The following is a 17,124-nucleotide window of genomic DNA, read 5'->3' on the forward strand; positions in this document are numbered from 1 at the left end:
GTGGACCTGGAGGGAATGGCCCTTACAGAAGGCTGGAGTTGAAAAACGTGCTGGAAAAACACAGCAGGCCAGGCAGCATCCGAGGAGCAGGAGAATCGACGTTTCGGGCATAAGCCCTTCTTCAGGAATTCAACTCTGGTCTCCAGCATCTGCAGTCCTCACTTTCTCCTTACAGAAGGCTGACAGGGAAGTGGTGAGGAGGTGGTGGCATCCTGCTGGATGTGGTGGAAATGGCGTCTAATGGTCTCTGGATGTAGATGTTGTTGGGATGGCAGGTGAAGTCAAGGGGGACTTATCGCTGTTGTGGGAGGGAAGGTGGGGGGTGAGGGCTGAAGTGCAGGAGATGGGTGAGGGCTCAATCAACAAGAGTGCTGGGGAATTGTTGGTTGAAGAAGAAGATGAACATTTGGGAGGCCACTTCTCGAAGTTGGCATAATCAGAACAAGTGTGGTGGAGACAGAGGAACTGGGAGAATGGAATAAAATCTTTACAGGAAGCATGGTGTGAGGATGGGTAGTTCAGATAACTGTTGGATCGATTGGTTTGTCATGGATATTGGGGGTGGGCCTATCCCAGAAATGGAAACAGATGTTGAGGAAGGCAGACAGCAAGGTAGACGTAGGTTCATTGGGACCGACTGATGAGTCATTTTAGTTCTGTTTTTTCATCTCCACCTTCACGTAAGTAGACTAAAAGCATGCTTAAGGCAGGGCAGGATAGCTTGGCTATGTGGAGTTTCCACCCTGTGCCACATGAGTTAAGGACAGTTTATGTGGCCTAGATTATAGTGTGCAGCAAGTGTCTCCAACTGCAAAAACTTGAGCTCTGGGTTTTGGAACTTGAGCTTTGGCTGGAGTCACTATGGTACATCTATGAAGTTGAGAACAATGTGGATAGCGCGTTTAATGAAATTGTTACATTACAGATCAAGTCCAAGCAAGCAGAGGAAATTTGTGACTGGTCGCTAGACTGTCTCGAGAGATTAAGCAGGTTCTGCAGGCTTATTGTTTTTATCTTGCAGGCTAATTGTTTTTCCATTTTGGATACTGGTGAGGGTGATGACCAGAAGAATGTAACAAGAGCCAAACTTGTGATCCTGCAAGTGATTCAGCTCCTTGGGAAGGGAAGGAGCTTGGAAGGATAATAATAGGTGATTCAGGTACCTGGGGAAACAGACACATGTTTCTGTGGTTCTGGATGTCACTTCAGATCAGTATGTTGCCTCTCTGGAGTCAGGGTTGACGATGTGACAAACTGGATGCAGGAGATTCTTTTAGCAGAGAATGAACAGGGCGGCACAGTGGCTCAGTGGTTAGCATTGCTGCCTCACAGCAGCAGGGCTCTGGGTTTGATTCCAGCCTCAGGCGACCGTCTGTGTGGAGTTTGCACGTTCTCCCTGTGTCTGCGTGGGTTTCCTCCGGGTGCTCTGGTTTCCTCCAACAATCCAAACATGTGTAAGTCAGGTGAATTGGCCATGCTAAATTGCCCATAGTGTTAGGTGCATTAGTCAGAGGGAAATGGGTCCAGATGGGTTACTCTTTGGAGGGTCGGTGTGGACTTGTTGGACCAATGGGCCTGTTTCCACACGGTAGGGAATCTAATCTTGCACAAACAGTTAGTAGGCATAATAGACACTGGCAACAAGGAAATGAGTAGAAAGTGGGAAGAAGTCCTGAAAGAATTTGTGGAACTAAGGAAGGGATTCAAAAACAGAACTTTGAAAGAAGTAATCTCAAGCTGCTCCCAGTACCACGTGCTAGTGAATGTAGAATTAGGAAGATTGAACAAATGAATATCTAGTAAAATGGCAACAGGAGAGAGGGCTTTAAACTTCTGGGGCATTGGGACTGGTTCTGGAACCAGTGCAAGGACAGGTTACGTCTTGACAGGAAGGGGACTAATGTCCTCATGAGGCAATATGTTGGTGTTGTTGAGAGGGTTAGTCTAACTTGTCAAAGTGATGGGAACCCAAAAGGAAATTCAGACACAATAAAAACAAAGCTGGTATGGAATGCAGAAGAACTGTGAATGAAAGTGGAAAGCAATAGAAACAAAATCTCAAATCAACCAGGGTCAGTTTAAGGAATAATGTTAAAGGCAGAATTAATCACTCCATCCGTGTACATATAGCACTCACAGCAAGATAGGTGAATTGACAGTGCCAGTAGAAGTAAAATTTATTTGCTAATACAGAGATATAGCTGCAGAATAACCAAGACTGGGAACTAGATATCAAAAGAATGATCAACATTTGGAAGCGTTAGACAAAAAGGGAACGGTCAGTATAATTTTGTCAGGACGTCAAATCAAACCAACAGGATGTATAACTTGATTGAAGGTAAGAAATAGCAAGTAGCAATAGACATTGGTAGAAATGGTTTATAGGCCATTAAATAGTTAAATAGTCTACTTTTCAAATGAGTAAATCTCATGAGCAACAATGCTGTCGACGAAGACTTTGTTGATTGTGTTTGTGAGAACCTGGCCCTTGTTGCTTCCTCAACACATTGATCTAGAAAATAATTTTAGAAGTAGTAGCATTTGTGTAATCTGAAAAGATTAATTAATAGTCTGATTGTAAAAGAATATTGATGGAATAATGGCCATAATATGATAGAATTTTCCATTATGTTTAAACAAAAATGTTTTTTGATCTGAAACTAGCTTCTTGAGCTAAACAATATCAATCTGTATGCATGAGGAGGAAGTTGGCTGTAGCTGTTTTGATGGTAAATAGTTAATGGCCAGTACTTAATGAAATAATTCTTGATTTTAACAAAACATATTCTTTTAAGTAACAAAGGTGTGAGTGCCCTGGCTAACAAGGGAAGGTAAAGATAGACTTTAAATCAAAAGGGGAGGCATATAATGTTGCCAAACAAGTTGTAAGCCTGAAGTTTGGGAGAATTTTAGAACTCTACAAAAGAGGACCAAGAAATTGATGAACAAAGAGGAATTCAATCAGAATGTAAAATAACAACATAAATGGATTTAGAAAACTTCCATTGGTTTTTTTATTCATTCATGGGATGTTGCCATCCCTGGCTGAGCCAGCATTTATTGCCTGTCCCAAGTTATCTTTGTGAAGGTGATGGTGAGCTGCCATCTTGAAGTGCTACAGTCTACATGTTGTAAATAGACCAACAATGCAGTTAGGGAAGGAGTTTGAGGATTTTGATTCCGTGACCCTGAAGGCTATATTTCTAAATCAGGATGGTGACTAACTTGGAGAGGAACTTTCAGCCCTTGTCTTTGAATTGTTAGCAGTCATGAGTTTGGAAGATGTCATCTAAGGGACCTTGGTGAATTTCTGCAATGTGTCTTGTAAATGGTAGATGCTATTACTAGTGAACATCGATGATGGAAGGAGAGAATGTTTGTTTGTAGGTGTGATGCCAATCAAGCAGGCATGTAAAATAGAAGAGATTCACAAATGTGTGCTCATTGCAGGCAGAAACAGTTAAGTTTATATTAGGAAATGGCGAAGTGGCAGATAAGCTTAATTAGTACTTTGTGCCTGTCTTCACAGAGCAAGACACAAAATGTATCCCTGAGATAATTAATATTCTAGGGTCTAGTAATCGTGTGGAGCTAAAACAAATTAGAATTATTTTTTAAAAATGCAATCTGAGACTGGTACAGTTGGGAAAAGGAGCGAGTCAAACAGTCAGGGCAGGCAGAGATAAAGCAGAGAACAAGGTAGGATTGAGAAGTTAACCTGCATGTATTTCAACGCAAGAGGCTTAACAGGGAAGGCAGATGAACTCAGGGCATGGTTGGGAACATGGAACTGGGGTATCATAGCAATTACAGAAACATGGCTCAGGGATGGACAGGACTGGCAGTTTAATGTTCCAGGATACAAATGCTATAGGAAGGATAGAAAGGGATGCAAGAGAGGAGGGGGAGTGGCATTCTTTATAAGGATAGTATTACAGATGTACTTAGGGAGGGTATTCCTGAAAATACATCCAGGGAAGTTATTTGGGTGGAACTGAGAAATAAGAAAGGGATGATCACCCTATTGGGATTGTATTATAGACTGCCTAATAGTCAGTGGGAAATTGAGAAACAAATTTATTAGGACACTTCAGTTATCTGTAAGAATAATAGGATGGTTATGGTCAGGAATTTTAGCTTCTATCACTATGAACTGTCACAGTGTTAAGGATTTAGATGGAGAGGAATTTAAGTGTGTACAAGAAAATTTTCTGATTTAGTATGTGGATGTACCTACTAGAGAAGGTGCAAAACTTGACTTTTGGGAAATAAGGCAGGGCAGGTGACTGAGGTGTCAGTGGGGGAGCACTTTGGGGCCAGCGACCACAATTCTATTAGTTTTAAAATTTAAGAAAAGGATCGACAGATCAAAAAGTTGAAGTTCTAAATTGGAGGAAGGCTAATTTTGACAGTATTTGGCAAGAACTTTCAAAAGCTGATTTGGTGACAATTGTTCGCAGGTAACAGGATGACTAGAAAGTGGGAAGCCTTCAGAAATGGGATAGAGTCCAGAGACAGTATATTCCTGTTAGGATGAAAGAAAAGGCTGATAGAAAATGGATGACTAGAGAAATTGAGGTTTTGGTTAAGAAACAGAAGTAAGCATATGTCAGGTATAGACAGCAGAGATTGAGTGAATCCTTGGAAGAATATAAAGGCAGTAGGAGTATATTTAAGAGGGAAATCAGGAGGGCACAAAAGGGACTTGAGATAGCTTTGGCAAATAGGATTAAGGATAATCCAAAGGGTTTTTATAAATACATTAAGGACAAAAAGGGTAACTAGGGAGAGAATAGGGCCCCTCAAATATCAGCAAGGTGACCTTTGTGTGGAGCTGCAAGAGATGGGGGAGATACTAAATGAGTATTTTGCATCAGTGTTTACTGTGGAAAAGGACATGGAAGTTATGGAATGTGGGGAAATAGATGGTGACATCTTGAAAAATGTCCATATTACACAGGAGGAAATGCTGGATATTTTGAAATGCATAAAATTGGATAAATCCCCAGGACCTAATCAGGTGTACCCTTGAACTCTGTGGGAAGATAAGCAAGTTATTCCTGGACTCTTGCTTAAATAGTTGTACCACTGGTAGTCACAGGTGAGGTGCCGGAAGACTGGAGGCTGGCTAACGAGGTGCCACTGTTTAAGAAGGGTGGTAAGGACAAGCCAGGGAACTACAGACCAGTGAGCCTGACATTGCTGGTGGACAGGTTGTTGGAGGTAGTCCTGAGGGACAGGATTTACTTGTATTTGGAAAGGCAAGGACTGATTAGGGATAGTTAGCATAGCTTTGTGCGTGGGAAATCATGTCTCACAAACTTGAGTAACATCCAGGATTGATGAGGGCAGAACGGTGGACGTGATCTATGTGGACTTCAGTAAGGCATTTGACAATGTTCTCCATGGAGACTGGTTAGCAAGGTTAGATCTCATGGAATACAAGGAGAACTAGCCATTTGGAGACAGAACTGGCTCAAAGATAGAAGACAGAAGGTGGTGATGGAAGGTTGCTTTTCAGATTAGAGGCCTGTGCCGCAAGGATAGTTACTGGATCCACTACTTTTCATGTTTATATAAACGATTTGGATGTGAGCATAAAAGGTATAGTTAGTAAATTTGCAGATGACACCAAAATTGGAGGTATAGTGAACAGTGAAGAAGGTTACTTCAGAGTACAATGGGATCTTGATTGGATGGGCAAAGGGCTGAGGAATGGCAGCTAGAGTTTACTTTAAATAAATGCCAGGTCCTGCATTTTGGGAAAACAAATCTTAGCAGGCCTTATACACTTAATGATAAGGTTCTGTGGAGTGTTGCTGAACAAAGAGATCTTGAAGTGAGGTTCATTGTTTCTTGAAAGTGGAGTCGCAGGCAGATAGGATAGTGAAGAAGGTTTTTGATATGCTTTCCTTTATTGATCAGGGTATTGAGTATAGGAGTTGAGAGGTCATGTTGCGGCTGTACAGGACGTTGGTTGGGCCACTTTTGAAATATTGCATGCAATTCTGGTCTCCTTCCCATTAGAAGGATGTTGTGAAACTTGAAAGAGTTCAGAAAATATTTGCAAGGGTGCTGCCAAAGTTGGAGGATTTGAGCTACAGGGAGAGGCTGAACAGGCTGGGGCTGTGTTCCCTGGAGCGTCAGAGGTGGAGAGGTGACCCTATGGAGGTTTATAAAATCATGAGGGACACGGATGGGATAAATAGAGTATTTCCGTACTGAACATCTCTATGATTCTATTGGAAAAATTAATGGGACTGAAAGTTGATGAATCCTTCGGATCCAATAACCTTCACCCTAGAATGTTGAAAGAGATGATGGGTGTGTTGCTGATTCTCTTTCAAAATTCTCTTAATTCTGCAGTTGTGTCTATGTATTGCAAATGTAACTCCACTGCTTGAGAGAGAAAACATGGAACCTCCAGTAGTATGGAAATATTTGCATCCCTTTTTTTCACAGAAGCTCTACAATCTATTGTAAAGGATGTATTTACTAGATATTCAGATAATAATTAACTGATTCAACAGAGTTAGTGAGTTGCCTTCAAGAATCTGTGCAATCTACACAATGTATGCACACCTACAGTGGTGTTTAAAGAGGGAGTTCCAGGATTTTAAACCAGCAACGCTGAAGGAATGGTGATATATTTCCAAGTCTGAATTGGGAGTGGTGTGGAGGGGATCTTGCCAATGGAGGTGTACCTGCTGCCCTTGTCCTCCAAGATAGAAGTAGTTTGATTTGATTTGATTTGATTTGATTTGATTTATTATTGTCACATGTATGTAAGTACACTGAAAAGTTTTGTTTTGCAAGCAGTACAGTACAGGCAGATCATAGTAAACAATGGCGTACAGGTCAGAAGGTACTTAGAGTCAGGCATACAAGGTAACAACTGTACAGGAGGTGCACAAAAGCAAGATCAGCATTTAGATTTGAAATTAGAGACGTCCATTCAGCACTGTAATAACATCAGGGAAGAAGCTGTTCTTGAACCTGTTGTTACGTATGTTTAAGCTTCTGTATCTTTTGCCTGATGGAAGAGGTTTGAAGAGAGTATTACTGGTGTGGGCAGGATCTTTGATGTTGGCAGCCTTTCTGCAGCAATGAAAAGTGTAATTAGAGTCCATGGATGGGAGGTTGGCTTCAGTGATGGTCTGGGCTGTGCACGCAACTTTCTATAGTTTCTTATGGTCCCGGGCAGAGCAGTTGATGTACCAGGCCATTATGCACCAATACAGATAGCTTTCTATGGTGCATCTGTAAAAGTAGGTGTGAGTCCTTACGGATATGCCAAATTTCCTAAGCCTCCTGAGGAAGAGGCATTGATGTGCCTTCCTGACCATTGCATTTACGTGGGTGGTCCAAGACAGATTGTTGGTTATCATACTCTTAGGAACTTGACGCTCTCAACACTCTCCACTTCAGCTCCATTGATGTAAATAGGGATCCTCCTCCTTTCTTCTTGAAACCAATGATCAGTTTTTTTTTTGTTTTGCTGACATTGAGAGAAAGGTTGTTATCATTGTACCAGCACCAAGCAATCTATCCCCTTCCTGTATTCAGATTCATCATTGTTTGATATTTGGCCTACAACGGTAGTGTCATCAGCAAACTTGTAGATGACGTTTGTATGAAATTTGGCCACACAGTCATGTGTGTAGAGGGAGGTACATTAGTTGAATGAGTACGCATCCTTGTGAAGAGGCCAGTATTGAGGATTATTGTGGGGGAGGTGTTGTCGCCTATCTTCACTGATTATTGTCTGTGGGTTAGGAAGCTGAGGATCCCGTCACAGAAGGCGGAGCCGAGACCTAGTTGTTGGAGTTTTCAGATTAGTCTGGTCGGGGATTATGGTGTAAAAGGTGGAGTTGTAGTCGGTGAGTAGGAACCTGATGTAGGTGTCCTTGTTTTGCAGATGTTCCAGGGATAGGTGTAGGGCTAGGAAAATGGCATCAGCTGTGGACCTGTTTTGCCAGTAGGCAAATTGCAGAGGATTGAGGTAGGCTTGGAGGCTAAAAGTGATGTGGGCCATGACTAACCTCTCAAAGCACTTCATGATTATGGAGGTCGGAGCTACTGAATTGTAATCGTTGAGGCACGTTGCATGTGTTTTCTTTGGTACTGGGATGATGGTGGTCTTCCTGAAGCAGGTGGGGACTTCACATTGCAGCAAGGAAAGAGTAAAGATCTCAGCAAATACTTACATCAGCTGGTCCACCTAGGATCTGAGTGAACAGCCGGGGACTCAGTCTGGGCTAATCACCTTCCTCTGGTTTACTCAAGAAGGCTGATCTGATGTCTGGTGTGGTAATTAAGGAACGTGGGTTGATGGTGACTTTGGTTGGACTTCAGTTTAGCTTGAGATACTTTTGGATTGCAGATTGGAGTCATACTTAGCACAAAGGAAGATAGTTGTGGTTACTCAAAGACAATTCTCTTACTCCAAGTACGATCTTCAACTGCTGCATCAATTATCTTCCTTCCATTGTAAGGTCAGAAGTTGGCTGATGAATACACAACATGCAGCACTATTTGCAAACCATTCTCTCAAACTTAAATATGTAAGTAAATAAGTCTATTTAAAACTTACTTGGTAAACTCATCAACTAGATAAATTTTACTAGTTATTATAATAAACCTACCATTAAAGGACTTGTCCTCTTCCTGAGATCCCCAGCGCCATAGCTATCAGTCTTTAAACAATTTGATTCACTCCACATGATATTAAGAAATAGCTAAGGCACTGAGTATTGCAAAGGCTATTGGCCTAGACAGCAATCCAGAAATAGTACTGAAGACTTGTACTCCAGAACTTTCTGTACCCCTAGCCAAGTTGTTCCAGGGCAGCTACAACAGTGGCGGATAATGTGGAAAATTACCAAGGGATGTCCTGTTCACAAAAAGGGTTATAATTGGTTGAGTTACTTTTGTTCAGTCAGTGTTCCCTCCAGCAGCAGCAACAGAAAAAATCATTGACAGTACTATCAAGCAACACTTGCAAAGTTTTCACTGATACTCAGTTTGAGTTCCACCAAGAGCATTCTGCTCCTAAACTTGTAGTTTTGGTCTAAACACAGGAATTGAATTCCAGAGGTGAGAATAATTGCCCTTGATATCAAGATGGCATTTGACAGAGTATGGCATTAAGGATCTCAAGCTAAACTGAAGTCAATGTGAATCAGCAAAGCCTATTTGCAGATTAGAGTCATACTTAGCACAAAGGAAGATAGTTGTGGTTACTCAAAGACAATTCTCTTACTCCAAGTACGATCTTCAACTGCTGCATCAGTTATCTTCCTTCCATTGTAAGGTCAGAAGTTTGCTGATGAATACACAATATGCAGCACTATTTGTAATGACTCAGATACTAAAGCAACCGGTCCTGAGTAACACCTTGGCTTGAATCGATATATGGCAAGTAACAGTCGGGCAAAACAAGTGCTAGGCAATGATCGAGGAAATAGCAGAGAATCTAATCTAATTTGTCTTGACATTGAATGGCAAGGCCATTAATGAATTCCCCACTATCAATCATAAACTTTAAAACTACGTATAAAACTATATAAATACTGTGGCTGCAAGAGCAAGTCAGAGGCTTTGAATTCTGTGGCAAATCATTCCCCCGTTGTTTTCCCCATGTTTATAAGACCATAAGACATAGGAGTGGAAGTAAGGCCATTTGGCCCATCGAGTCCACTCCGCCATTCAATCATGGCTGATGGGCATTTCAACTCCACTTACCCGCATTCTCCCTGTAGCCCTTAATTCCTCGAGACAACAAGAATCTATCAATCTCTGCCTTGAAGTCTGCCATCTGCAGGAACAAATCAAGAATGTGAATGAATACTTGCCTGGATGGGCGCAGCTGCGAAAACATGCAAAGTTTGATACCATCCGGGACAAAGCAACTCACTTGATTTGTGCACCATCCACCACCTTCAACGTTCACTGCCGTCAGTGCACAATGGCAGCAGTATGTACAATTTACAGATACATTCAAGTAACTCAGCAAGGCTCCTTCATCAGCAGTTTCCAAATTCATGACACCTACCTCCTGGAAGGACAAGGGCAGCAGATATATGGGAACACCACCCAACTACACATCCACCCCTTCAACCCACTCATCATCCTGACTTGGAACCATTTTTGCTGGGTCAAAATCCTGGAACTCCCATCTTAACAGTATTGTGCATGTCCCCCACCACATTAAGGACTGCAGTGGTTCAAGAAGGCAGCTCAGCACCAATTTTTTTTGCTGCAACAATTAAGGATAGCGAATTTATGCCAAGCCAAACAAAAAATGGAAAATAGTGAAATTACACTGGGGTGGCATGGTGGCTCAGTGGTTAGCACTGCAGCCTCACAGCGCCAGGGGTCAGAGGTCAGGGTCCAAGTCCTGCCTAGGGCGACTGTCTGTGTGGAGTTTGTACATTCTCCCCATGGCTGCGTGGGTTTCTTCCGGGTGGTCCAGTTTCCTCCCAAATCCAAGATGTGCAGTTGAATTGGCCATGCTAAATTGCCTATTGTTTTAGGTGCATTAGTCAGGAGTAAATATAGGGGAGGGGAATGGGTATGGGTGGGTTACTTTTTGGAGTGTCGGTATGGACTTGTTGGGGTGAAGGGCCTGTTTCCATACTGTAGGGAACCAAATCTAATCTTACACATCATTAATCAGGAAGACCAATTATAAATTTCCAACAGGTTAAGATAAAGGTACTTGTGCATGAAAAATACATGAGAATAATAAAGCATTAGTCCTAACATTGATTAATAATTGTCTTATAAAATCACATGTAATGGATTTTCCTCCTAAATTGAGTCTCGATTACTGACTTGAAGAGATATATTCATAGGCTAGGATCTATGCCATTCCTCGTGTAAATTTGGGCATTGTCAGGTCCATCACTAGTGTTAGATTGTTTGACTTTGGAAGGTATCAGCTAACCCTTCCTGACATCAGACACTGGGTAGGTATCAGAGGAGGAACATGATGAAACCCACCTTTCTTTTTTAAATTTGTTATGGGATGTGGGCATCACTGGACTAGCTTGCATTTATTGCCCATCTCTTGTTCAGAGGGAAGTTGAAACTCATTGCTATGGGTCGAGAACGTGGTGCTGGAAAAGCACAGCAAGTCAGGCAGCATCCAAGGAGCAGGAGAACCGACATTTGAGGCAAAAGCCCTTCATCAGGAATGAGGCTGTGAGCCAAGAGGCTCGTGAGATAAATGGGAGAGGGTGGGGTGGGGGAAGGGACCTGAGAGTGGGATAGGTAGATGGAGGTGGGAGTAAAAGTGATAGGTCATTGCTAGGTCAGATAAGGTGGTGAATTCACTTCCCTGAACGAAATTAGTGAGTCAGATGGGATTTTAACATAGTCACCATTTGGCTAGCTTTTTATTCCAGACTTTTATCAAATTCAAATTTCATCATACTTCATGAGAAATTCAAACTCATGCCCAAGAATGAGATTTTGGATTTTGGTCTGGTAAAACTACCTCTTTCTATGTCAGGAGTTGAGAATAAAAACAACACATTCTACTGTCTCAGTTGCTTTGTGTCCATTTGTCCTATTCCCTCTATTCTTTGATTCCACATCTTTAGCAGTTTGTCACCATCTCTAAACTGTTATGGTTTAAACTTCCTCAAAATAATTTATAAGTAACATTATTATCAGGTGAAGTATCCCTAAAAAACAAGATATCTTTCAGGATGTCCGGAATGGCTGTGACCAGACAGTGTTAGTGATGAATGCTAAAGCAGGCTTTCATGCCAACTCAAACCTGTGATAGTCATTGACCTGATGATGATGTATGGCAGACTGGAAAAATGAATTGCTTTTTGTATGTGAATAGGAAGGGTTTAGAGGATATGGACTAAATGCTGGCAAATGGGCCTAGATTAATTTAGGATATCTGGTCTGCATAGAATAGTTGAACTGAAGGTTCTGTTTGCATGCTGTACATCTCTGTGACTCTCTGACTTCCACAGAGCACTGTTCTGGCTTTCTTGTTATATTGGTGTTCATGTCGACGGTCTGTCTCTCAGTTCATTTTATTGCTAAAATCATTGCCTTAGCTACCCAAAACAAAAATTGGTCAGCTTCTGAGCTCATGCTAACAATTTGGAAGTTGTAAATCCACTTTCTCCAATGGCAGATTCTGACAAACAACATCTCCTAATATTTCAAAAGAAATTAAAGGAGAGGAACAACCTAATCCAGAAACCAGCTGATCCAAACAGAGAGCAGTTGCCCAATGTTTCTTTCATATCTGAACACCTTGATAGAGTCTATAGCTGGACATTGCCCTCAGACATGTCTATCATGTTCACACTTCAAATTAATTGAAGACCAACTGATCTCTACTATAATAAATTATCACTGGTATGCTTTCATCCATGCTAACTTCTCTGTTTGAAAACATTACTTCACCATAACCATCATATTATTTGGAACTTTACACAAATACAGATATAGTGACAAGGTTGTTATAGAGGTTGAACAGTTTTATTGAGAAATGTCCTGCTTCCATTCACATGTGCAAGACTAACGAGATTAAATGATGTAGCCTTACTTTCTGTGATGACATAACATTTAAACTTGTTTCTATAAATATATACTACTTGTATCCAGCATACTATTGTAACAGATTGCCCAATATGCTTTCACCACCATACCTCTCCTGGAAATATGCTGTCTGCAGAGAATATAACTTTTACATCAGCAAAGACATGTTGAGGAATCCTGAGCAATCTAGCACCAACCCCGGGTTAAATCAAGAAGGTTAGTTGGACTATCACTGAATCCCTTAGGCTAGCTCCCCTCAGCCTTGATGACGCATGGTATAAGACTGGAAGAAAATATCAGTTGAAATCCTTTTCGTTGAAGAATCCAAAGTAGGATCAAAATCCCTTTGCAAGCAACGGACAGTAATTAACCAGTCCAGAATCAGTCATGGTAAATGTCAGCATCTTTCCTATGGAGAGAAGATTAAAGCATCCCCATTATGAGACCCTCACAGAACTACTCATCAGACCCAGGACCACATCTAAGAACATTACCATTACAGGGGGTTTGCAGGCAGCCTACAATAAAGCAGAAATAAAACAGAATCTGATGAGTCATCACACTTGAAAAGTTCACTGTGTTCTCCACACAGATGCTACCAAACCTACTGAGTTTCATTAGCAATTTCTGTTTTTGTTTAAGATGTCCACACTACAATAATAAAGGTTTTGACTAATTTAAATGTTGGTATTAAATTTAATTTTTGTTGCTATCATACAAAATACCTATCAGAATGCCCATCCTAACTGCATTGTCACATCTGGGGCCCCAAAATGATCTTTTTGGTCATCTTCTCTTTCTGATTGACATTCTGTCACTTCATACCATCTGGAGCCCCCACATGTTTCCCTGTGTATACTGAATATCTTTATTAATTTGTCACTATTAGACTGGCTGTCAAAGATCACGTCATGGATGAGTCACAACTTGCTGCCACCTGATATCAAGATCTGGTCCATTATTTTTAGCTCCTGTGGCAAATTCCACTCTCCTGCTTCTGACTGTATCTCACTTTCTAACCAATTTTGCAAGCTAAGCCAGAGCCAGTTTGCAGTTTTGGTGTCCTGAGCTGAGCAATAAGACACACATCCAATATCTCACAACCCAATTCATTACCAAGTGCTCTTACTTAAACCTTTGCAGCATCATCCTCTGACACCTCAGTCTCTCAGTCCCTACATTTCTGAAGTATATCTTTGCAATCTTCAGATTTGGCAATGGTACTGTTTTCCTTACTATTCTCCTGTTTGCTACCTTCTATTAGCACCAATTGATCCAAACTTTTTAAAGTTTGTATTCTGTGCTATGCTATGGGCAGAGCACTGACATTATGAACAAAGAGATGAGTGTTATTAGTGCAATAAACATTTATATTACTTCAGAGGTAAGGGAACAGGTAATTTGGTGAGGAGCAGTTGTTGAAAACAGTGTGTCTTGGTTCAAGAGAACTTCCTCAATTGTTTTAGCTATTGGCAATAAACAGCATTAGGAAGTTACAATAGCACAACAAATGCTGCATTTTGCACTTATCAAATACTGTGGGAAAAATAGATTAAAATGATACTTGTGATGGTCTGCATTACATTTATGTAAAATTTAAATTTGTAATGAGTTATCTTGATAACGTGGATAAAGACAGGTTGTATAAATGATGTTCTGTTCTCATTCTAGGACTGAAAGCCCTAGCAGAGTAGGCCACCATATTCGCTGCTATGCAGCTACTCTGGCCACTCCCACCAGTTTTGTAGAACAAGCCAATCAGCTTCGCCATGTTCAACGTGGTAAAGAACATGGTGCAAAACACCTCATTAACCGCAACAACATTCGCCGCCAAAACCTTATTAAAGAGTGCAACTCTCGACAAGCTAAGCACAATGGACATATTCTACACCAACCTTGCCAGCGCCAGTATAATTATTAATTGTCATTGCTATTTCAATTTTTAAAACAATGTTTTTGTTGTAAATACAGTATGTATATGTAACTTTTTATAGGATTTCATATTTAACAAAATTAGCAATCATTAATCATATGGAGTATTTTAGAGTTTCTATTCTACTTTCTGGGTGCTTTAAAATCAGTATCACCAAATGCCTTGCTCTGAATGATAGGATTTTACTCTTAAAATCTACAAATCTCTTTGCAATCTTTTTCTTATATAGGATTCGTTTGTTTGTTAGGAATTCCATCTCCAAATAAAGATCGATTTTGTCTGTGCAAATGTATTTGTATTGTGCGTGCATATGTGCAACGTATAGCTATATTATAAAACGTGAATGCTGTCAACATAATCAGTAGCAAATGTTGCCTGGTAGATGGAATGATACTTTCAGATGTGCTTTGTTATGTGAAGTGAAATTTATCTTATTTCGCAACACAGTATTCTCAGGGACAGTACATTGTATAATTTTTTCTAAATATCTGTATGTGACAGCAAGGAAGTCCTATGTAAATGTATATTTCATTTTTTTTAGTAATGGACCTTTTATGGATTGATGGCATTAATATTGCTCCAGGGTATTTATAAATAGTCAAAAATTTTGGGGCTACATATATGACTTCCCTCTTGGTGGCAATTTGAATATGTCTAAAAATGTTATGCTTCTATGTTATCCATGTTTTACCCCAATAAACTTGCTGTAGCTTTGACACTTTTTGATGATGGATGATACCTTGGTGCTCTGTACTTAAACGAAAGATTTTCCCCCAACTATACTCTGGTTTTCATATTTTACAGAGTAATGGACCTGCCGTGGTTATAAAATCTTTCCATTTAATAATATATGTTTTTCCCATGTTCCAAAGATTTTCCTGCATTTTCTTTTGGAGAAATGTGATGTCTTGAGTAAGCGTAGGTTCTGGTAGCTGCTGAAGAATCATTTTCCCAATGCGGATCTTCTCCTGATTTTTTAGTACTGCAAAGCATATGAAATAATAAACAAATATCTGTCTATTATTTCATACTTAGGAAAGCTTTTATATAACAAGATTTTACCCTGGATAAGCACCTTGAAGAAATAATTGGAAAATTAGAATAAGTAACTGTACTTCGGTTAATAAACTTTTAAGGTTTTGCACACAATGAATCAACAAAAATATCTGTAATGAAATTTTTAATTCATTATCAAATTATCCAACCATGCCTCAGGATTTGTTTTTAAATTTGCAACTACTTTCATACATCACTGTTTTCACTACAGATAGAGGAAACTTTTAAAACCTTGCTGTCCAGCAAATCTGATGAAAGTCCTCATTATTTCCTCCTGGGTTGTCCAGAAAACCAAGTTAAGTCTATCTTTGTAAAATGCATAAACTTTAACACTGGTGAAGAAAATGTAATATAATATCTCTTTCATGATTATTTTGGATATTGATCACTGATAACATTGTGGTAGACTCTTAATTGGATATTTGGTGAAATGCTTGCAGACATTTATGCTGTACAGAAAACTCTGTAGTTGGACGTTTAAGATAATTTAGTCTAACCAAATTGTTAACTGCTTTTCATGTTGTACAGGTTGATAACATTTGACTAACTTAATTTGTTTTCATAAAATCTTCTTTGTACCTTATTTCATCGAGAGTTGATTACGTTGGTTGTGATGAGATTAAAACAATAGAAAAAACCTAAAAACAATTGAACAAAGCTTGTACGTGTTACTTCAAGAAAGTGTATGTTACATATAAAGACATTAAACTGTAGCTTTGGATTGATGAATATTTCGAACAGGGGTTCATGTTTGGTTTTGTTATATATGTGCCTTCCAGTGTAAATTCATTACGTCAGTACGTTGTTTTGTGTTACATGTGAAGAAGATATGAAAGAGCCAGATGCTATAAATATGACAAACAATGCAACTATGCACAGGAAGGAATTTGTTTGTGGAGTTACTTTGTACAGTTTATATTCATTTGAATCAGATCATTGATGAGAAAAAGCCTGGAGATATTTTAACTCATTCAGGACTTTATGGCCATTTGACTGACTGGCATCATTATCCAATTTGCAGAATAAATACAGCACTTTGCCAAATAAGTGTGTCAACTTTATAGACTTGTAGAATTAGTGATATAATTTTATTTACTAATTTAGTATATGGCTATTTATTAGTGATTCCAAAATGTTAACTAGTGCAGTTTGCACAGTGAAATTGTTTTTAAAAAAAATGAATATTTTCTAGTTGTCTTTCCATCCACGTAACCGGAATATGTTCCTTGTTTTAAGTTCTAATAATGGTTTATTTCTTGCTTGTATTAAATGTGGAAATGTTTAATTTGTCAATAAATGTAATAATTTGAGTTTGATTATTGTCATTTGTTAATAGAAACAAAAGCAGAGCAAAACAAACTGCTAAACTCTAAATCAGTGAGGTCGAAATGATATCATTGCTTTCGGTGTGATTGTTGAGAGGGTGCTGAACATTGAGATGGGGAGGTGAACGTTTACAAATTGTGGTCCAAGTGGGAATCAATTATACAGGAAGGAAAGACTTGAGGTCCTGCAAGCTAGGATTTAGGAGCTAGGTAGGAAATTACGAGCAATAGCTCAGTGAT

The 17,124-nt window shown here is 39.8% G+C and overlaps 1 protein-coding gene across 1 annotated transcript in view; it reads left to right on the plus strand.

Annotated features, from left to right (window-relative positions):
- Positions 1–16,829, plus strand: part of tp53inp1 (tumor protein p53 inducible nuclear protein 1) — a 34,771-nt gene extending 17,942 nt beyond the window's left edge. The window contains exon 4 of the mRNA XM_072570191.1: positions 14,242–16,829. Within this exon, the coding sequence (XP_072426292.1) occupies positions 14,242–14,491 (250 nt within the window). The 3' untranslated portion in view covers positions 14,492–16,829. The remainder of the gene's footprint in view (positions 1–14,241) is intronic.
- Positions 16,830–17,124: the final 295 nt, after the last annotated feature.

The sequence above is a fragment of the Chiloscyllium punctatum genome, chromosome 5, assembly GCF_047496795.1.
Source record: "Chiloscyllium punctatum isolate Juve2018m chromosome 5, sChiPun1.3, whole genome shotgun sequence".
Lineage (NCBI taxonomy): Eukaryota > Metazoa > Chordata > Chondrichthyes > Orectolobiformes > Hemiscylliidae > Chiloscyllium > Chiloscyllium punctatum.